This window comes from Rhodamnia argentea, chromosome 7 (assembly GCF_020921035.1).
Source record: "Rhodamnia argentea isolate NSW1041297 chromosome 7, ASM2092103v1, whole genome shotgun sequence".
Taxonomy (NCBI): Eukaryota; Viridiplantae; Streptophyta; class Magnoliopsida; order Myrtales; family Myrtaceae; genus Rhodamnia; species Rhodamnia argentea.
The window spans coordinates 12,067,358-12,090,544 of NC_063156.1; the positions used below are offsets into that span (position 1 = coordinate 12,067,358).

The window sequence follows — 23,187 nt, forward strand, 5'->3', positions numbered from 1 at the left end:
ATCCGTCAATAAAATATCACCACATAAATTAAAAAGCATGAAAATAACCAATGGAATTCATCAATTTCAAAATCATAACAGTGAAAAGCATGAACATATAATCTTTTAGCTAACAGTGTCTAAACGAGTCACTTACATGTCGTGCCAATACCAACATTTTATTTAAAACGGGTTGTACGGGTCAATTGTGTGTCTCATGTCGTGGACACACGCATACGACAAATATAAATCATGTCTCGAGGTTGACTCGAATTTGATCCAGGCACAATTTCGACTAGGTTATTTCCCTTGATTTTATATATCTCTGTGTGAACATATTTAGGATATTCTCCATTTCTCCTTTTGGATTGTGCATATATCCTTGATTGATAATCTTGTTACTTAGATGGTATTCTGATAAAACTCTCCTCCTCCTCCTCCTTTTGCAATTAGAGTGTCAGCTAAGAAGAAACATTTGTGCTGTTTGCGAATGGATGCACGGAGTGATGTGAATCGGGGAGAATTCACGTGGAAAATCAGCTACTTCAATGAGCAGGATGCGACCAAGCTTTACTCTGAAGGGTTCACAGTTTCTGGTTGTAAATGGTATTTCAAAATCTTTCCTCTTTCTGTTTTTGCTGGTTGTTTCTCGATGATCGCATGTTCATGGTGTTGCCAAGTGATCCTTGCATCATCCAATCCTTTTTGAGCAGGAGAATTGTGGTATTCCCCAAGGGGAGCAACCCGGACCATTTGTCGCTGTACCTCGACGTCCCTGATTCTGCGACGTTGCCAAACGGGTGGACCAGAAACACCAAGTTCAGCTTGAGCGTGATCGATCAAATCAATGATGTTCGCTCTATTACAAATGGTCTGCTCTCTTCTTGAATTGGGATCATTCTCCGATTGATTGTGCATCTAGATTTTAAAAGAAATCGGGGTTATGATGGTTAGGTCTGGACGTCTGAAAAATGTTGCGCTTTGCCAGTTTCAGTTTTCTAGGAATTTGGTCTGCTGAAGCTGATCATGAGGAGGTGTTTGCTTCTTCTGTCGCTAATTTTTTGCTTGTGCACAATACAACATGCTAGTTCTTGATGGTCTCCATTACTTCTTCCACTTGTCATGCTCTGGTGTTGTAAATAAGTCTTTAAATTCATCTCCCTGACTCGTACAGCCAGCTAGGGGAATTGGTAAGTTTGGTTCCTATTTTACTGGTCTGGAGGAATTCGTCAATGTTGCTGAGACTAATGGTGTTAGTGTAGGATCAAGTTTGTGCGACCAAGATGCTGCTTTCACGGCTGAAATTCCTAGCTTAGAAGAAGTTGAGAAAGCTATGCAGTCTTTGAAGGAATGCCTTTCGGACCTCTTTAGGTTGAATATGAAAGAGCGGCTATCTGAAGCACTATCAACTTTAACCTCCGCTAGAACTAGATTATCGTCAGAGCACAAAAGCGATCGAGACATTTCAGGCCAATTTCAATGATTTCACTTCTAGCTTCTTAGCATTTGAGCAACAAAAGGATGAAAGGTTCTCTACTATGAAGAAGAGGCGGGGAACTCACATCTCGGATGAGCAGTTAATTAATAACATCGTTAAGCTAACGGAAGAGCAAAGGAAAAAGATGCTGGTCGAGTCTGAAGAAGCAGAGGCTGAGGACGAGCTTTTTCCAGACTGGGAGATCTTGCTGGTCGAGTCTAAAGAAGCGAAGATGGGCTACCAAGATGAGTAGAAGAAAGTAGCAAAGGGTGAGGAAAAGAAGAGAATAGCCAAAGAAAAAATGTCTAGATCATGGTCGAATTTGAAGGCTCCTCTCTTAAAACTTTAAAGTTTCCAATAGGCTATGAGCCAAACTGTGTTTTTAGCCCGACTATTTTCTGGCCAATTGTCGGCAGAACAATTGCTTAGAGGGGCTCGAGTTGTTGATCCTATATCATGTTATTTTAGACAGCATATCGGTCAAATATATTGCGTACTTATATATTTCTGTAGAGTCAGCTCTTGAAATCTTCATATCAATTGCGATGTCTTCGCGCTTTCCTTGATATGACTCCGCATTGGGTAGGAGTCTAGTGATGAGGGTGTTCTCGTGTCCACATCTCATGAAGCTGAGCCTGTATGAAATTCATTAGAGTCTTGATTTATATTAGGAGAGTTTACCCTATCCTATTTAAGGGATTAGTTCCCTTACATTCCTCATATCATTCTTTTGTCATTCTCTAAAAACAAGGATACGTATGTTGTAAAAGAAAAAACAACTCTGTGACATCGGTCTAAATGAAAAGATAACTTGTTGTCTTGTTTGGGAAAAATTGTACAATTAGGAAAAATAGATGGTTTGAAACTTCATAATGGGTAATTAAAATGGAACGACCTTATGTTACGAGTTTTAGAGAATGAGAAAAGAATGCTATGTGGAATGTAGTTCTCAAAGAAGCCTTTCGTGATCATTTGGAAACTATCTCTAAGAGATCAACTCTTTCTTATTATGAGGATTTGGAAGGGGGAAAAGAATGATATGTGGAAAACTCTTTCTTATTATGAGCATTTCGAAATCACATATGAATTATTCAATCTTTAGTCATTATTCAAGTTATATTTGAATGCTAAGATGAAATTCAAAAGTAGAAATTTATCATTTAGCATTAAGTGGATTTTATTGGAGTATGAAATTAGGAGTTCAAACCAAGGAGAGAGAAAACAAAGAAAGAAGATTGTTTATGAATTCAAAACAAGACAATGAACATACATATCAGTCATGAAAGGAATGATTTCAAGCAAGTGAATTAGTATGTGAAGTCCTATTCTAGATGATCGAATAATGGAAGGATCCTCCCCTCTCGAGTAGGGTGTAATGGTCTGGGCCAATTGGCCTCGGTCATTGGTCTATATGGTGCCTGGTGAGACAGCCTTTGCTTCCAAGGAATGTTCCCCTGGCTTTTATTATGGAACAACTCATTGCGATTGATCATATCACGTCTCTCTATTAACTTGAGTATGTTATTTCCTGAGAGGGGCATGCGTCTCGATTCAACACAACAACCGATTTTGGCCTGCTATGTCATCTTTAGGAGAGTGGCATAATGCATAGGTGGCTAGCCCCGCCTTTGGACGACTTTTTGTGTGATATTCTTTTCATCAGTAGATTTCTAACACAAAATCTCTGACACCACACCCGCCAAGTTTTTGGGCATAATGACCTAGTCGTCCACATGAAAAACAGTACACAGGAAGTCTTTCATAACGAAAATCCAGCCAGTGTTCCTTACCCTTGAAACTGTAGATCATTCCAGACTCAAGGGGACAAGATAAGTCTAATATAACTTTTGCTTTTCCCACAGTCAGAGCAGAAAAACCCCTTGTTTCAACCTTCACATCGAGAACTTCTCCTAATTTCCCTGCAATGTTTCTAATTACTTCTTCCGTTCTCCCCTCCACGGGAAGCCCATGAATATGCATCCAGAAGGCGTAGGAATCAAACTTAATACATTGCGGTAGAACACCAGGTTCCCAAGGCCTAAGGACAAGCACATGGCGGGTGAAAGACCATGGCCCGGACTCCAGGATTCTCAATTTTTCCTCTATCGTTGGAAACTCGAATTGGAAGAGGCCAGGAAGAAACTGCGTACAGGTCACATTCTCACATTTCCAAGCTTTCTTCATAGTTGTCTGAAAAGCTTGGAAATTCACATCCTGACTTCCATGTAATCTGCCGAAAGCAATTTTTTCCCCATTCCGCAAATTTTCCTCTGTGATATAATCATCTACAACTGCAGTTTTTCTTTTTGGCCAGAGGTGTCTTAATCTTCTGCTCAGAGCAGCCATACGCAGTTCATGTTCATAATCCGCTTCCATTGTTCATTAACAGAAACGAGAGTTACAAGAGAGGGAGACTTACACAGTGGACTAGAGCTCGCTCGAAAAGGAAGCTTGGTGACCCGCAAGCAAGCAACATCTTAACCTTCCATTTTGTCAGGGTAATGGTCGTCGGAGTTATATGGATTCAAGAGTATGATTTGTGGTGATGGGAAGGGAGGAAATGTCTTCCATTTTTAGGTTTCGGGAGTTGGGGTTTCAAATAGGGACAGACAAGCTAAGAAAAAGGGGTAACCCAGAAGGGTGTGTAATTTGGAAGGAGTGGAAAAACATTTCTATGGCGAAAGGGTTTGCTAGGGTTTTGGATAGGGGGAAAGGGGAGAGCTACTCAGAAGAGTAGAGGGAGCTCTGCAAACGAGAGAGAAAGTAGGTGAATAGTCCACACCCGCCAAGTTGAGTCGTTCAAATATTATCCCTCATGCTTTTTCCTATATTAAAAAGTCTACTTCCAAGCTCTTTCATGGAATGGAGAATAGTTCAATCATGGAATCTCCCCCACTTGATTTCAACAGCGCCCCAAGTTGCGGGCCATTCTATCTCTTCCTTGGATTCCCCTAACCGTCATCGCCTCTCTCTATGACTTACATGAATGGCCAATGCTCACCCAACAGAATGCTTCACTTACTATGGTTTGCTTGGGTACCATACCACAACTACCTCTTCCTAGGAGCCTTTATGCGAATGGCCTACGCTCGGCCAATAGAACACATTGTCTCTAACGGTCATGTTCGAAACATGGTAAAATATTACGTCTATGTTGCGGAAAGCAAGCAATCCAAAGAAATACATCGGACACTAGATCTACATGGCTTGGTTGGTGTGCCACTGTACCTCATGAACGCCGTCTTCTTCTCCATTGCATGCTATGCTCTTCTTCTCCACGTCGTCCTCTTCACAATCAGGTGTGTAATACCTTCTCCCTCGAATACTATCTTTGTCTAAAATGCAATAAAGCTCCTCAACTTGTGACGATGCTCAAGGTCGCCTATGGGTGGTTGTTAGCCACAACTCTTGGCGGCCAAAGAAGAAGGAACCGGATAAAGAAAGAAAAAAAAAGAAAAAAAATTAAAAATCTAATTTTGAAAAATAAAATAAAGAAGAATAAATAAAAATAATAATTGTTAAAAGGAGTGCATGGAGGAAAATTGAGCCTGCACACTTGCACTCTAGAAATTGATTTCTACTCCGAAGTTGATTTTTCTACTTCTGTTTTGGAATACAAGTTGAGTTTTCTAATTCTAGAGAGAAGTAAATTTTTTATACTTCTTTAAATGACTCCAAAACTAGTTGAGAAAAAACGAAGTTCATTAACCAAACGGATTTCTTCTCCTGAATCACTTTTGGAGTAGAAATTCTATTCCAGAAGTGTTGTCATGCGTGCCAAGCATCACCATATAAACACTATATAAAAAAATGAGTTTTGGCGACGCTTTTTTAAGCGTGCATCCTGTCATCATAAGATGGTTCATAATTTAAGACCACTGATTTAGTTGTCAGTAAACATATATTTTTTTGAAATGTTTTTAGTTTTCATCATTTCATATTCCAGACATTTCTACCGATCAAGCGTTAGGAGAAGTTCATTGACAAAAGCCCACCAGCACTAAGAATTATAAGCCCCTATAAAATCAAAAGCTCTAAAAATCAGTCCTCTGTTGCTAAACAAGCAAAACTCCTAAACCGCAAAATGTGAGGACTTAAGAGATTAAGAAGAAGAAAGGAATGCGTAGAGAAATTTAGAGAAGTGGAGAAGAGAGGAAATTGAGAAAAGAGTGCTAATAACGTACTAGAGTGGCAACTCGTGTTCGCAGATCGTGTTCGTGTTGTGTCAACGTAAGGGTATACTACAAAACAAGTCCATTGAGCACAATACAATTAGTTTATCGTATCAATCTACTTGACACAAATTGACATGAACTTGACCCGAAAATCAAGCGGTTGGCACAATACCACCTGGGTAACATGATTAAGTATCAAATTGACAGTCAACACGCGTGCATGACTTGCTATGACATAAAAATATACTCGCTCAGCACGAAATCAACCCACAATTGTCACACTACATCCTCAACTGCTCATGAAAACTATCTAGAAGTTGCAATAATCCGTGAACAAAATATCATTAAGTCATTCGACCAAAAAAAAGAAAATTATATCATCAAGTCAAATTGAATAATATTGTCATTGCCATTGGACTATCATCCATCTAATCTTGTCTTGAGGTTGACACGAAATTGACTTGGGCACGATCAATCTCAATCCAATTATGTTAACTTTGTTAGAGATTACCATGATATTTCTCTAAATTAGAGATAACGATAATATTTATCTTGATTTTTCATATTTCTTGTGATTGTGCATATATTTATGATATTCTCCATATCTCCATTTGACTGTGGATCTGATTATTTTAGGTAGCCATTGGAAAACAATTTTCTTTTTCGTTCTATTCTTTCCTTGATATCTTTTTGGAGTCACGTTAAACCGTCGTGTTAGATTTTTTCACAGGAATAAAACTCCCCGTTTTTCTCTTGTGCTTTCCCCCCAATTCCTCCTTCTATAAAAGCCCGAGGCTTCCGACGTGCCGTCACCTTGAAGTCGAAGAGTTCAACACCGTGCGACACAATTAGAGTGTCGGCTAAGAACAACATCCTGTGTTGTTTGCGAAAGTTGGTCGTGCAGAAGCAGCAGTCCAATATAAACAAATGGATGCACAAAACGATGTCAATCGGGGAGAATTCACGTGGAAAATCAGAAACTTCAGTGAGCAGGATGGGACGAAGCTCTACTCTGAAGCATTTACAGCTTCTGGTTGTAAATGGTATTTCAAAATCTTTTCTTTTTCTGTTTTTGCGTTGTTTCTTCTTTGTGCTCGTTTGCATGTTCGTCGTATTGCCAAGTGATTCTTGCGTCGTCTGATCCTCGTTTTTATCAGGAGAATCCTGGTTTTCCCTAAGGGGAACGAAACGGAACATTTATCGCTGTTCCTTGCTGTCGCTGATTCTGCGACACTGCCGAATGGGTGGACCAGAAAGGCCAAGTTAAGCTTGAGTGTGATTGATCAAATCAATCATGTTCGCTCTATCAGAAAAGGTTTGCTCTTGAATTAAATAAAAATTTTCTTGAAATATTTTGTTTTTAATCTGAGTTTTAGGATAGGCTTTTCTTTAATTGATTGTGCGTCTAGATTTTGAGAAATCGGTGTCATGACTGAGAGAGAAGTTACATAATTTAAGAGAGGAGCCATAATTTAAGTTTCATAGTTACATATGGTGGTCTTACAAATGTTGTGCACTGTCAGTGTTATCTGCTTTCCTATGGATTTGGTTGTTTAAGGTGATCATGGGGAGGTGTTTGTTTCTTCTGTTGATAATATTTTGCTCGACGAGCAATACGAAATTGTAGTTCTCGATGCTCTCCAACGTTACTTCCCCATGTCATGCTCTGGTGCTGTAAACAAGTTTGTGAATTGGTCACTGAACTCTGCAGAGACGCAACATGATTTCACTGCAAGAGAGATTGACTGGGGTTTCAGCAGATTCATTCGATTGACTGAGCTTCGTAATCTTACTGGGGGATACCTAGCAAATGACACTTTGGTGGTTAAAGCCGAAGTTTGCGTCTTAAGAGTTACTCCTCCAGTGAACATCCAGCCAGCTAGACCAACTGACATGTTTGACTCCTATTTCACTGGCCTGGAGGAATTTGTCAATGCTGCTGACACTAACGGTGTCAGTGTAGGATCAACTTCATGCCACCAAGATGGTGCTTTGACGGCTGAACTTCCTAGCTTAGAAGAAGTTGAGAAGGCTAAGCAGTCTTTGAAGGAATGCCTTTCCGATCTCTTTAAGTTGAATATGAAAGAGAGGCTATTTGAGGCACTATCAACTTTAAGCTCAGCCAGAATTAGATTATCGTCAGAGCAACAAATAGCAATTGAGACATTTCGGGCTAATTTCAATGATTTCACTTCCGACTTCTTAACATTCGAGCAGGACAATGCTGAGTTTGAGCTGCATAAACTACAAAGGGATGAAAGGTTCTCTGCTATGAAGAAGTGCCAAGAAACTCACATCTTATATAAACAGTTAATGGAGGACCTTGTGAAGAAAGAGGAAGAGCACAAGAGAAAGACGGAGGAAGTGAAGTTTAGGAGAGAGAAGCTTCTCTCAGACTGGGAGATCTTGCTAGTCGAATCCGAAGAAGCGAAGTCGGGCTTTAAAGATGAGCAGAAGAAAGTAGCAGAGGCTGAGGAAAAGAAGAGAATAGCCGAAGAAAGAATGTCTAGATCAACCAATGCTTGGTCGAATTTGAAGGCTCAATTCGGTTAAAACTTTGAAGTTTCAAATAGGCTGTGAGCCATTTGTTCACTTAAAGTATAAAACTGCATTTTCGCTCGGCTACTTTTAGGAAATTGCGTAGAGGGAGAGATTCAAGTTGTTGATCCTATATTAAGTTATTTTAGACAGCACGTTGGTCAAACAAATGCATTCATATGTATGTATACAGACTCAATTTTAGATGTTTTCATATGAATTGCGTTGTCTTTGTGCATTTTGCTCTTGGAGCTTGGAAATTCTCCCGATTCGGATGCACTTCCCAGAATGTTGTTTATGTCAATATGTGATGATCAAATTGTTCCTTTACGTATAGCCTTCTTGATATGACTCCGCATTAGGTGGCTCTTGTGATGAGGGTGCTCTTGTATCCACATCTCAAGAGGCAGAGCCTAGATTGCATTTCATTACAGTCTTGATTTGTATTTGGAGTGTCTACCCTGTCTAATGGTTAGGAGGAGTGTTCTTACAAGGAGAGAGCCTCAAACAAGTGGCTCTAGTGTTGGGCAGGTTTTTGATATTTGCAGTAGTAAAACGTTTCCGCATTCAACACAATCTAGGAAAACTTGTTTCTTATGATTTTGAGGGAAAATTATATTGCTAGAACCCTTCCATGCAACATGTACATGAGGATATTATATAGATAATACAAGAAAGCAGAGATAGGAAATAATATACAAGATGATATTTCTCTATTTTACAAACTAAGTATCCAATCTTACTGATTTACTGAATCAATCAATCTATAATCTAAGATCTTCACAATCATTCTGAGTAATCAAATCCTATCTTCGACACTTTTTTCTTCTGACCCTAAAAGAATAGTTCCTGATTTTTCCTCTATCAGTTCTCGGGAAAATTTTCTCTTTTTCTTCTTCTATAAAGCCCGAGACTTTGATCATGCAATCATCTTGAAGTCGGTCAAGAAGAAACCTCCGGGTTGTTTGCGAAAGTTGATCTTGCCGAAGCAGCAGCCCATCATAAAAGAAAAATAATGGATGCACGATATGATGTGAATCGGGGAGAATTCACGTGGAAAATCAGCTACTTCAGTGAGCAGGATGCGAACAAGCTTTACTCCGAAGCATTCGCAGCCTCTGGTTGTAAATGGTACTTGAAAGCTTTTAAATTTTCGTGTTGTTTCTTGATGATTGCATGTTGATCGTGTTGCCAAGTGATTCTTGCGCTGTCCCATCCTTTTTGAGCAGGAGAATTCTGGTATACCCCAAGGGGAATTACACTCAACATTTGTCGGCATTGTCGTTGTACCTCAATGTCCCTGATTGTACAATGTTGCCGAATGGGTGGACCAGGAATGCCAATTTCAGCTTTAGCGTGATCGATCAAGTCAATAACGTTCGCTCTATCAGAAAAGGATTGTTATTGAATTGATTTGATTTTTCTTGGAATCAATTGATTTTAATCTGAGTGTATAATAGGTTTCTCTCAACTAGATTGTGCATCTAGATTACGAGAAATCGGTTGACTTGAAGAAGTATGAGAGTTATAGATGGTGGGACAACAGTGTTAGAGTTATCCTAATGTGGGCTTATATTAATTGGGATTGTAATAATTGACTTGGTCTAATAAAGATTGGATATAAAGATTCTTAATGGGCCTAATATGGGCCTGGCTAGTGTGGGCCGAGTTCGGCCCGGCCCGTGATGAGAGAGCCCGCCAGAAACTCTATAAATAGCGCTCGGTCCCTCCTCTAGCCCTTAAGGATTCAGAAATCACTTCACATAAAGTTCGGAGAGAAAGTGAAGGGCGTCTCATCGAGCCGGTCATACGGAGGGTAATAGAGGAGAAGATCTAGAGCGTCGGATCATTGCGATTCCGTTTGAAGTACAATGGATTCGAAATCAGGTGCACAAACTCTTTATTTTCTCAGTATAGCGTTCCATTTTTAGCTATGGTGATCCCGGCATAGCCGCAATGAGGTTTATAGCGGCCAACGGTTGGTATCTGAGCGGTTCCATAGTCTAAATCTGGAACATTCGGTTTTAGCTTGTTTTCGAAAATTTGGACGGATAAAAGTTGAATTTTATTGCATATTTGGAATCTACTCGACATTCCGAGCATTTCGAGGGGTGACCGGCCTCCGGAAGAGGCCGCACGGAGCCGCACGCGCCACACGCGCCACCGCGGCGTCGGACGGCGTGGGTCACGCGCGCCCACGCTCGGCACGCCTCGGGCGCGTGCGCCGCGCGCTCGCCACACGCGTGCGACACATGTCCCGGACACGTGTCGCCATCGGGCGATGTGGCGCGCCCGCGTGGCCGCCGACGTCATGATGACGTCGGCGGGCCACCGCCTCGGCGTCGCTGGTCGACCCGGGTCAACCCGACCCGGATCCGGAGACCCGACCCGGATCCGGTCAACGGGTCAACCGCTGACCGTTGACCGGGTCAACCCGACCCGTTGACCGTAGACCGGTTCGACCGGTCGATGGTCGGACCGGGTTTTGGGTGGACCGGTCAAACCGGTCGAACCGGTCATTGGACCGGCTGAAGGGGCCAGCACGTGCATGGCACGTGCGGCGTGTGAGGCCCACGCGCCGAGGCTTTAGGCGGCGCGTGCGGGTGCGTCCGAGCTCCGTTTGGGGCGTTTTTTGTACCGGCGTGCTCGTATGAAGATTCTCTACATTGTGGTATATTTATTTTAAATATTTGGAGCTTTTAAGGATTGAAAAATGCATAAAAACCCTATATATATGTGTATTTTTAGGGTTATTTTTGGCATTTTTATTGTATTTCCATATAGTTTTGGAAATACTAAAGCTAGCTCATATGAGTATGACCACATACAGAATGTGTAGAGTATTCTAAAGTATTGGCATGTATAAAGGTTAACATGCATCAATAAATGAAGCAATGCCATTGGCATCATATGTGATTTTAATGATAACCGCCCATGTCATTAAGTTTAAAATTACATGTATATGATGAAAGTGAGACATAAAGCTTATATCCTTGGTATGAGAGAGTTTCAAAGACTTAATTGGGTTGTGACCGCCAAAGTGGCACACTTGATTGAGTTTGAGAAATATCGATCTCATCTTGTGGGGGATGTCTCCTATTCTAATGCATGGTTATACTCCCAAAGGAGGTGATTATGTATTAATTTTGGAGGGATACATGTACAGCATATGGTTAAGGATTGACTAATCCTAGTGGTTCATACACCCAAAGGTGGTGATTCACAAAGATTGGAATATATTCTAATGACCGCCGACATGTGGAGAGTTTACAATCGTAAGTTATACAATCTGCCTAAAGGTGATTGTATGGTGGTGCATGTAACTCTCTAGTTGTGTACTTATATGGTTTTTAAGTTACACAGTACTCACTTGATGCTGATTATATGCACTGCTTATTTTTCCAGTCACCTTCTCTGTGAATGGCAACTCCATTACAATTGAGGTTCTTCATGGTTCAAATTTTAAGAAATGGAGAGAGGATTTTCTGTTTGCTATGGAGCTGGCGGATGTTCATGTGGCTCTTTATGAAGATAAGCCAGCCAATCTCGTTGAGACCAGTACAACAATTGAGATGGCGCGTTTTGCTGCTTGGGAAAAGAGCAACGGGATCCGCTTGTTATCAATGAAGCGATCCATACGGGAACATCTAAAGAGTAGTCTCGCGATTGATCGCACCGCAAAAGAAATGATGGAAGTTTTGATGGCCAGAAACCGAGTATCATCCAATGCTGAGGTTGGGACACTCGTCCAGGTACTTTTTAACATGAAGTACAATATGGGTGCAGGAGGAGTTAGGGATTATATCCCGATAATGCTGGATTTGCAAACAAAACTTAAGATTCTGGGTATTATAATTCCCGATGCCATTATGGTACATCAAGCCTTAAACACCCTTCCCCCTGAGTTTGGTATGATCAAGACCGGTTTCAACACACAAGATGAGACTTGGTCTATTAATGATTTGATAGCCAAGGTCGTGGCGGAAGAAGAAAAGCTGAAAAAGGAAGGGGGGCATTACGCTATGGTAGCCTCCGGTTCTGGCATTAAGAAAGGTAAGGGGTTCAAACTTCGTACTCGTAAAGGAACTCATCTTGCCACCGGTTCATCCGACAAGACGGGTCATAAGAAAGCGTCCTTTAAAAAGGATAATAACCGCTGCTTCTTCTGTAAGAAGAGAGGTCACAAGAAAAAGGACTGCTTCAAGTATAAGAATTGGCTGTCTAAACGTGAGGATGCAGGTATTGATTCTTTGGCATCTGTTTGTGAATCCAACCTATCTCAAGCTCCATCGAGTTCATGGTGGTTAGATAGTGGTGCAACTAATCATGTTGCGTTTACCATGCGGGGATTCATAAACCGGAGGAAGCCAAATCGGGATGAATCAAACCTCAAAGTGGGAGATAACAACAAAGTCGACGTTGAGTTCGTGGGAGATATAATTTTGGTTTTAGAATCTGGTTTTAACTTGATGTTAATGAACACTTTTTATGTACCTTCCTTCAGACGGAACTTAGTGTACGTATCATGTTTGGACATGTGTGGTTACTCTTTTGAAATAAAGAACAATGTGGTTTCCATGTTTTTTAATTCAGATAAAGTTGGGTACTGCAATATGTCCAATGGATTGTACAGATTGTGTTTAACTCCCAATGATATATACGTCACCTATACGGTTGAGAATATTATCTCCAAAAGAACTCTACCTAAGGAACAGTCGTACGCATTGTGGCATAAACGTCTTGGTCACATTTCTAGGGAAAGAGTGGAAAGGCTGATAAAAGCCGACATCCTACCTACTCTTAAAAGTGACCTGGAAACTTGCGTAGACGGCTGTAGAGGTAAGATGACTAAGATAAAGAAGAAGACAGCAGTCCGCAATTCCGACCTATTGGAGGTCATTCATACCGATATCGGCGGACCTTATATTGCGACCTTGTGTAGAAATTTTTATTTCATCACTTTTGTTGATGACTATTCCCGATATGGTTATCTGTACTTGATTAAGGAAAAGTCTGAGTCTCTTGAAAAATTTAAGATATTTCGAACCGAAGTCGAGAAACAGTTGGGAAAAGTCATAAAGGTTGTCGGATCTGACCGAGGTGGCGAATATTATGGCCGACATGGCGATGCTGGACAGCTTAAAGGGCCATTTGCCATATATTTAGAGGATTCTGGGATAATAGCTCGATTTACTATGCCTGGGAGTTCTGAACAGAATGGTGTAGCCGAAAGGCGTAATCGCACCCTTATGGATATGATAAGGAGTATGATTAGCAGAACCAACTTGCCACCTTTTCTTTGGGGTGAGGCTTTGAAAACAGCCCTTTATGTTTTAAATCGGGTTCCCACTAAAGCTGTTCCATTGACTCCTTTTGAGTTATGGACTGGACGTAAACCCAGTTTAAATCATTTAAAAGTTTGGGGTTGTCCTGCAGAAGTGAAATTATATGATCCAACATTGAGTAAGTTAGACTCCGGAACAACTCGATGTTACTTCGTGTCTTATCCAGATCATTCAAAGGGGTATCGGTTTTATAACCCTAATGGAGGTACAAGAATTGTGGAGTCACGGCAAGCGAAGTTTCTGGAATTTGATGCGGCCGAAAAGGGTAACTGTTCGAAGACTATAGAAGATAATAGTACAATGGAGACTACTGTATCGTTTCCTCTACCAATACAGACAATTATGGAGCCTCCTATACCTCGGACGGAGCCTGTTGGGCTTCGGGATCCAATTATTCCCGATGAAGTTATTCGGGCCCCACGGTTGCAGGATCAAGCCGAGGTAGCTCCACTTAGGAGGTCTATCGGGCAGAGAAGATCAGCGATTCCACCGGACTATATAGTCTATCCGGGAGAGCAAGACTAAGATATTGGCTGTGTGGTTGATCCAGTTACTTATACAGATCTTGTTTCTTGTCCTCAATCGGATCTGTGGATGGATGCGATGAAAGATGAGTTGCAGTCTATGAGACATAATGGTGTCTGGGAACTTGTTGAATTACCCGATCGTCATAAAGCAATTGGCTGCAAATGGGTGTATAAGACAAAAAGGGACTCTAAAGGAAAGATAGAAAAGCTTAAAGCTAAACCGGTAGCCAAAGGTTTCACTCGGAGAGAAGGAGTGGACTATGAAGCAACTTTTTCTCCAGTTTCTTCTAAAGATTCTTTCAGAGTGATCATGGCATTAGTAGCTCATTTAGATATGGAGTTACACCGGATGGATGTAAAGACCGCTTTTCTGAATGGGGATCTTGATGAGGAAGTCTATATGGAACAACCCGAAGGTTTTGCAGGTGATGTTTCAGATAAGCTTGTGTGTAGACCGAGAAAGTCTATTTATGGTCTCAAGCAAGCTTCCAGGCAATGGTATTTAAAGTTTCATAATGTTGTGACTTCTTTTGGTTTTGTGGAGAATAGAGTGGATCGGTGTATATACTGCAAGGTCAGTGGGAGGAAATTCATTTTTCTCGTTCTTTATGTGGACGACATTCTACTTGCGAGCAGCGATATTGAATTACTGCATGAAACAAAACGGATGTTGTCAGAAAACTTTGATATGAAGGACCTTGGTGATGCGTCTTTTGTTCTTGGCATTGAGATCCATAGGGATCGTTCTCGCCGGGTATTGGGTTTATCTCGGAGGGCATATATTGATCGTATTCTGGAAAGATTCAATATGCAGCATTGCAAGCCAGGAATTGTTCCTGTCTGTAAAGGTGATAAATTGAGTCTTTCACGGTGTCCTCATTCAGATATTGAGAAAGCCCGGATGAAGGATGTACCTTATGCAAGAGCAGTTGGTAGTATCATGTATGCACAAGTTTGCACAAGACCGGATATTGCTTTTGCAAAGGGACTTCTAGGCAGATATCGGTCAAATCCAGGACACGATCACCGGGTTGCTGCCAAGAAAGTTTTGAGGTACTTAAAGAAGACGAAAGACTATATGCTGATTTACAGACACGTTCAAGACCCGCAGCTAATAGGATATTCGGATTCAGATTATCTTGGCTGTCAAGATGACAAAAAGTCGACATCGGGATACATTTTCATGTTAGCAGACGGTGCAGTATCATGGAAAAGCGAGAAACAGAAAACAGTATCATCCTCTACCATGCAAGCGGAGTTTATAGCATGCTATACAGCTGCTACTCGGGCTATTTGGCTCCGGAACCTATTAGAGAGTTGACCGTATTTGATTTCGTTGATAGGCCCATACACTTGTACTGTGATAGTAACTCTAAAGTGTTGTTTATTAACAACAACAGAGGTCTCAAGGGGTCTAAGCACATGGAGGTCAAGTTTTTGACCATAAAGGAATCTGTGCAAAATGGTGACGTTGCAGTAGAGTATATTTCCACAGATGATATGGTTGCGGACCCACTGACTAAAGGTCTTCGCCCTTATGTATTTGAACGACATGTCATTAGCATGGGCTTAGTGGCATCGTTGGATGCTGTAGTCTAGTGGGAGCCATTTTGTTTTGCTCTAATAAAGATTATATCTGTGATTGTTACATAGTGTAACATTTTCATATGTATTAAAGTTTGTATACAATAAGCGTGATAAGTACATACATATGACGAAAATCTCGAGGTGTGTGTAAACCTTGAGTATTGGCTATGGGCATTTGGTTACTAGCCGTATAAATATGTCTTGTTACACATAAAGTAAAGTTAACTATAAAGATAAGACATATGTGGGTTCATCGGAACCATATGGATATTCTCCGATGACACATTAAGGTTTGTGACACATAAGGTGAGAGAATGGTGACTAACAAAGGGAATGACACAAAAGATATCTCCAGTTTATGAAGTGTCATCCAATTGCCACACTACCATATTGAATCCATATCAGTAGAGTTAAGGGCACTCGTGACCATGGATGGCTCTGTGTACAATTTTATGCGATTCTTGCCATGATTCGGTGTTTGAGACTCTATGGGATCGGATTGGCCATTAAGAATAATCCCTAGACCAGCATAAAAGTGCGCACTACCATACACTTTCAATTAAAATATCCCAAGTGGGAGAATGTTAGAGTTATCCTAATGTGGACTTATATTAATTGGGATTGTAATAATTGACTTGGTTTAATAAAGATTGGATATAAAGATTCTTAATGGGCCTAATATGGGCCTGGCTAGTGTGGGCCGAGTTCGGCCCGGCCCGTGATGAGAGGACCCGCCGGAAACTCTATAAATAGCGCTCAGTCCCTCCTCTAGCCCTTAAGGATTCAGAAATCACTTCACATAAAGTTCAGAGAGAAAGTGAAGGGCGTCTCATCGAGCCGGTCATACGGAGGGTAATAGAGGAGAAGATCTAGAGCGTCGGATCATTGCGATTCCGCCTGAAGTACAATGGATTCGAAATCAGGTGCACAAACTCTTTATTTTCTCAGTATAGCGTTCCATTTTTAGCTATGGTGATCCTGGCATAGCCGCAATGAGGTTTATAGCGGCCAACAAACAGTCCCAACGCTATTGATTTAGGAATTTAGTGTTTTAAGTTACAAAGCAACTGGTCCTAGCGGATGAAGTTGGGGGTCTTAAGCTGCTCATGTGGAGGTGTTTGCTTTTTCCGTTGCGCATATTTTGCTTGACGCACAATACAAAATTCTAGTTCTTGAAGGCCTCCAACGTTTCTTCCACATGTCGTGCTCTGGTGTTGTAAACAGGTTTTTGAGTTAGTCAAACCCTCTCCTGAAATCTGCAGAGACGCAACATAATTTCACTGCAAGATTGAGTATGTGGGGTTTCTCAAGCTTCATTCCATTGATTGAGCTTCATAATCCTACTGGGGGATACCTGCCAAATGACACTTTGGTGATTAAAGCCGAAGTTTCCGTCATAACAGTTGCTCCTCCGGTCAACTTTCAGCCAGACTTAGACTCCTGTTTTACTGGTCTGGAGGAGCTCATCCATGCTGCTAAGACTAATGGTGTCGGTGTAGGATCAAGTTCGGACCACCAAGATGGTGCTTTGATGGCTGAAATTCCTAGCTTAGAAGAAGCTGGGAAGGCTAAGCAGTCTTTGAAGGAATGCCTTTCGGATCTCTTTAAATTGAATATGAAAGAGAGGCTATCCGGGGCACTATCAGCTTTAAGCTCAGCTAGAATTGGATTGTCAACGAAGCAACAAATAGCAATTGAGACGTTTCGAGAAAATTTTGACAAATTCATTTCCAACTTGGCTGCAAGAACTAAAAAATGATTGTTGGTTCTCTGCTATGAAGAATTGCCATGAGGGTCATGTCTTGTCTAAGCAGTTGATGGGCGACCTCATCAAAGAAGAGGAAGAACTCAAGAGAAGACGGAGGGAGTGAAGTCTCCAAGGGAGAAGCTCCTCTCAGATTGGGAGACGATCTTGCGGGTCCAGGCTGAGGAGGCGAAATTGCACTACAAAGATAAGCTGAAGAAAGTAGCAGAGGCAGAAGAAAAGAAGAGAATAGCTGAAGAAAGGATGTCTAGATCAGCCGCTGCTCGGTCAAATTTGAAGACACAGTTCTGTTAAAACGTTAATGGTTTGAAATAGGCTATGAGGCAGGCCGTTCACTTTAAGTATGAAAATTTTGTATACAGTCAGTTATCGGTAATTATACAAGAAAACCTATTGATGCTTTCAATTTCTCCAAACAAATAACAACTAAAGATATTTTAGGTTTTGGTTTTGGTTTGTAAGAACGAGCACACAATGTTTTCACAGCCCCGGCTGGTCAGTACCTTGCTAGGCCATTTTTTGTCCCATTTGAAATCGTAGATGCATATATTATTCATTTTTCTTTTTAACAATTTGTAGTCTCTCAATAGGATTTGAACCCAGACAAAAAAAAAAGAAGTTGAGATTTGTGATAAAAAGGAAAAGAAAAAATGATGTTATGTTCATTACCAAATGAACATTAGATGAGTGTATTTATAGGTTTTATATGACGACTATTTAAAGTATGTCGCCAAACACATGAATGTCAAGCCCTAGATTTGTTGGGGAAGAAGCATATAAAATCTGAAATGTAGTTTTTGTCTGGATGCTAGTGCTAAAGGTGGGATTGCACCACCATCCAACCAAGGATAACCATCGATGCCATCTGTTTGGCCGAGCAAAACGCATGCACCTCAAGTATGTCGCCAAACACCGATGGAGTTCCTCGATTTGCCCATTTGACTGTCGTTGTATGCTGACGATTGAAATGTAGTTGTCGTTATATGCTGTCGATTGAAGGTTTCTTGCCAAACTCAACTAATAAATATCTTGTCTCTGCCAGTTACGATGCTTAGGGGTAGCCCGTGCAACTCATAAGCTTTGTCGAGGAACAACTTGGCCACTTCCAGTTCTGTAAAAGGATGAGACAAGGCCATAAAGGGAGCAAGGTTGACATGCAGAAGCATACGAGATAGTAAACACCATCTAACGCGCCCATATCTTTCCATAAATACCTAAACAAAGGGAATGCCAATAGTGATTTCATGCAAAAATAAAACTCTAGTAAAGGAGTGCTAATAACGTACTAGGGTTGCCATTCGTGTTGGCAGGTCGTGTTCGTGTGACATCAGCATAAGGGTATACTACAAAGCAAGTCAACTTGAACACAATACAATTAGTCTATAGTATCAATCTATTTGACACAAATTGACATGAACTTGACTCGAAAATTAAGCGATTGACACAATACGACCTGAATAACATGATTAAGTATCTGATTGATGAGTCAACAAGAGTGCATCACTCGCTATGACATAAAATTTACTCGCTCACACGTGATCAACCCACCAACGTAACAAAAAATATCCTTGACTTTTCATAAAATCTATTTAGAAATTGCAATAATCAGTCAACAAAATATCATAAGATCAAATTGAAAAATATGGTTGAAGCCAATGGAAGCACATGGTCCTGTTCTATTTCTTTGAATACACGAGGTGTGGCTCATAATGCAGAAGTCTTATATAATTTGAGCCCATATTCTATTGGTAGTTTAAGTTTTGGCCATGATTATCTACTTTTATCTATAATCTCTTTCTCTTGTGATAGAGTGATGTAACAGAGAGGTGAGAGATGCTAATTATAGTGAAATACTTTGCTGAATTTAGCTCTAGTTTAAGGATGATTCAGTACAAACCTTGTGTCTCGATTTTCTCTTTTTCGCTTTTACTCTCTATTTTGGTGTGGTTGTGTACCAAATCCTGAGCAACGAAACGAAGTGAGAGGCCATCATCAATTTAATCTTGTCTTGAGGTTCACATGAGGCATGATTAGTCATGATGCAAAAGTGCCGACTTTGATAGAAATAATCATGGTATGTCCCTAAAGTATAGATAATTATGACATTAACCTCGACTTTTCATATCCCTCTTTAGTTGTGGCTTTTATTATCTTATTAACTTAGATAATTATCAAATAACAATTTTCTTTTTACTTTTAGGGCGGCGTTATTTCCACTTCTTACATGGCTCAAACACTCCCTTTCACGTATATACGACTATATTACCCCTCAAGGTCATTTGGGTTTTCTTTTTAATTATTATTTCTTCTTTTTCTTCCACTTTTCCTCTTCTTGCTCTCACTTGTGTTGAAGTGTATCACCGACGCTTCTTCGTCTTCCTCCTTTGAGACCTCCATGCACACCAACCGAACGGCCTCTCGGAACCCCACGAGCTTCCTCTCTACCTCACCGTTACCCCTCACAAACCGTTAGCACATCTGGCAGAACCACCCCTATGTCAGCAAAGCTTTTGCGAGATGGACAGCTTGATCTTGTCCCCAGCTTCTTGTCTGACACGATCCACAAGATCTTCTTCCAATATTCTTCCTTGAATGCGTTGAAACTCTAGAGACATGGCCTATTTGCCTTCCGCGAACTTCCCTCATCCGCCACCTTGGGCAGCAATAGAGGACCTTACTCTACACCACAGCTACATAGCTCATCGCGTACTTCCTCACCTTCACTGTGTGTCTTGGTACTTGCTTTGACATAGCAGGTATATGAGATTTATGAATCTCACCTTTTGTCACGCCCCGACGCTCAAGCTCGCGACATCCCTACCTTACTCGCCTCGGGTCATGAATGATAGCGTCCCATGCGGAACATGCAACTCCCAAACAAATAAGATCAGCATGGATAGTTCAGTAGGAAAGACACCACAGTCAAATCACAAAAGACAATTTCATTAAACAGCCAAAGCGGACGAATCTTAACCCTCTTGAGTTACGGTAAATATGTACAACCCCATTCTTCGGGGCAGCTCACCATGACCTCAAAAAGACACAAGGTCGGGTAAGGTTAATCCCTCGTCTACTCCCAAAAATCCTACCACAATCCTCTCGGTTCAACGTCCGCGGCCTCCATCACTGCCTGAAAATTGTTAACCACGACGGGGTGAGAAATTAATCTCGGTGAGCCAACGCCTAAGCTTGATTAGGACGTTGATTCGCTCGAACACCCTAAAAATTATCACATCAGCATAAATCAAATATTTCAACCACATGCAAGCTTACCCTTCAGGCCACACATAATGCAATGCGGACTCGACTCAACAATCAATCAACCAAATCAATTCAGCCCATTGCAAAGCATCACAGCACTTGCATGCACAGGACACCGCATGTAGTCCATTTATTATCGGATCCAACCCGTAGGCCCAGCACACTAGTCGGTTGGTGCTCTCTTGGCAGACCCAGGCATCGTCCCTTACTTCCTGCGACGGCGTCTAATAGTCCATGTGACTCCACTGGACCAACTAGAAGACAATGATTGTCGACACGGCACGGAGCTAATAGGAATACTAAAAAGGCTTCAACCCATCACAAGCTGCGACCGGCAAACGTACAGCCGGAAGACAATGAATGACGTGCATCCAGTAACAGGAAGACAATGATTGCCAGGACCGATCGACCAAAAGACAATGATCGTCGGAATTATCCCATTATGTGACCACTCGGGCACTTCGACACTCGCATGTTCAAATACTTGGCCCAAAGCCGTTTTCGTGCAAAAATATGCAATTTTATCTCATATGTGGTCACATGAATGAGCAATTAACTCGATTGACACACTAGGCAATTTAGGGCGATTAACTTCTAATCGGACCCCCACGGTAATCAACAACCAAACTGGCACTCACGACTAACAATTCAATAATTCAATAAATCAATTGCAGCCAGTCGATTATTAATCCCAATTTCAATTCTAATTGCGCACTCGTCTCTGACCTATCGCTCGCTCGCGATCAGTCAATTCAATCAATTCTAATCAATTAATCTCATCTAATTAAGCATAGAATCCTAACTAATTAGACTAACTCAACCAATTGAGGCCATTAAACCTAAACCAAGTTTCTAACCTAAACCGACCCTAATAGAGCTACCTAAATACCTAATAATCTAATTAAACTAATCCGAACGCAATTAGCGTCATAACCAAGAGCTAGGGGCTAACTCAAAATTTTAACTAGCTCGGGCGGTCTCAACTCGAGCGGCGGTGATGGGAACTCGGCCCGGCCCGACGGCGACTCGCGATCCAACTCGAGCGCCGGGCTCCAACTCGGTTCGGGACGACCCGAACGACTTGGCGACACTTCGGGAAGGTGGCACGGGACCCGAGGTAGCGGCTGGCGGTCGCCAGTGATCGGAACTGTGGCCGGCCAGCGGTGAATAGTAACCGGAAAAAACAAGGCAGCAATAACACGTAGGCGTTTTGGGCTGATCGGAGTAGGTTCGGGTGGTTCAAGGTTGGGGAAAAGCTTGGTCAAGGTTTAGGGGTCTTCGAGGTGGCCGGAGGTGGTGCCGGAGGTGGCGGCGGACAGCTGGAGGTAGCTGAACAGCGGCGGTGCGTAACCGGCGTAGAAATAGGGGAAATCGGGTCGGAGCAGGGGAGGCTGGCCGGGGATGATTTTGAGCTCTACGGGCGGCGGCCGGCTACCGAAAGCTTCGTGGGACAACTAGGGGTAGAGGGCGACGGCTTGGGGTGGTCGGCGATCGGTGGGTGCGGTTGAATCGCAACGGGGGACGGCTGAACGGTGGTCCGATGCGAAACAGGGCGGGGAGGTCGCCGGGGCTTCGGGCGGCTGTTCCGGGCCTTGCGATGGTGAACGACGGCCGGGACAAGGTTGAGAGGGCTGTGGAGAGGGCGGTCGACGACGGCACGGTGGTTGGAGGCGGTCGAAGCGGTCTTTGGGCGGCCGGCCAGCTCACGAGCTCACTGGACCCCGAACAAAGCGGGCGTCGGGCGGGCCCGATCTCAGGGTCCGGCGGCGGCTCACGACGGCCGAGGTAGAGGTAGAGTGGCGGTAGAGTGACGGTGGACACCTGAAGTGGTGGTCGGAGGTGATCGTCACACAAAAATGACCAAGGAAGAAGAGGATGTGTTCGGTTACGGAAGGGGGGGTTGCGCGTGAACGGGGGAGGGTAGGGGCAAACGTGAAAGAGAGAGAGAGAGAGAGAGAGAGAGAGAGAGAGAGAGAGAGAGAGAGTGGCGGAAGAGTGAGTGGACTAGTGGTTGGGGAAAAGACAAGTGGGTCCCACAAATCCACTCACCAATTAAAACTTTTGTCCACAAGTGAATAATTGAAGGGCAAGATGGTAATTTGGCATTTTAGGACTAAACGAATTTTTGGCTCAACCGATTGGGAATGACATTTGGATTTTCATGGGCTAGGTTCGGTTTGGAAAAATGCTAGGCGTGAGGACTAAAAATCCTAAGTTGCGGTGACCACGATTTAGAGATCCAATCGAAATCGAACGACATTTCGGGACTCGTCCAAATTTGTCACTTTCGTCCTTGCAATCCAAAATTTGCACCGACTAAAATTCAATTTTCTTTCTTTTTATTGAATTCAGGCAATTTATAAAATCTGAATTTCCCGGGCGTCACAACTCTCCCCACTTTAGGAAATTTCGTCCCCGAAATTACAATACGATTACAACTCTTCAAAAAGATAAGGGTAGCCGCTCTTCATAATTTCTTCGTTCTCCCGGGTAGCTCCTTCTGTTTCATGGTATTGCCAAACTACCTTGACTA

At 42.2% G+C, this 23,187-nt stretch overlaps 2 protein-coding genes and 1 pseudogene across 3 annotated transcripts in view; all 3 read left to right on the forward strand.

The window, feature by feature from the left end:
* Positions 1–23,187, forward strand: part of LOC115741917 (MATH domain and coiled-coil domain-containing protein At3g58270-like) — a 136,916-nt gene that overhangs the window by 96,945 nt on the left and 16,784 nt on the right. Inside the window, exon 1 of one of the 2 annotated variants that reach the window (XM_048281665.1) lies at positions 6,559–6,674. The exons of the other annotated variant lie outside the window; for it this stretch is intronic. Within the exon in view, the coding sequence (XP_048137622.1) occupies positions 6,559–6,674 (116 nt within the window). Of the gene's footprint in view, positions 1–6,558; positions 6,675–23,187 lie in introns of those variants that run through there. 2 annotated transcript variants of the gene reach the window in all.
* LOC115741918 (MATH domain and coiled-coil domain-containing protein At3g58270-like) lies at positions 462–8,255 on the forward strand. The gene is made up of 3 exons (XM_030675951.2): positions 462–585; positions 693–850; positions 7,343–8,255. The coding sequence occupies exons 1-3, from the start codon at positions 470–472 to the stop codon at positions 8,182–8,184; spliced, it is 1,116 nt and encodes a 371-aa protein (XP_030531811.1). The 5' UTR covers positions 462–469; the 3' UTR covers positions 8,185–8,255.
* LOC125315807 lies at positions 9,113–17,687 on the forward strand (annotated as a pseudogene).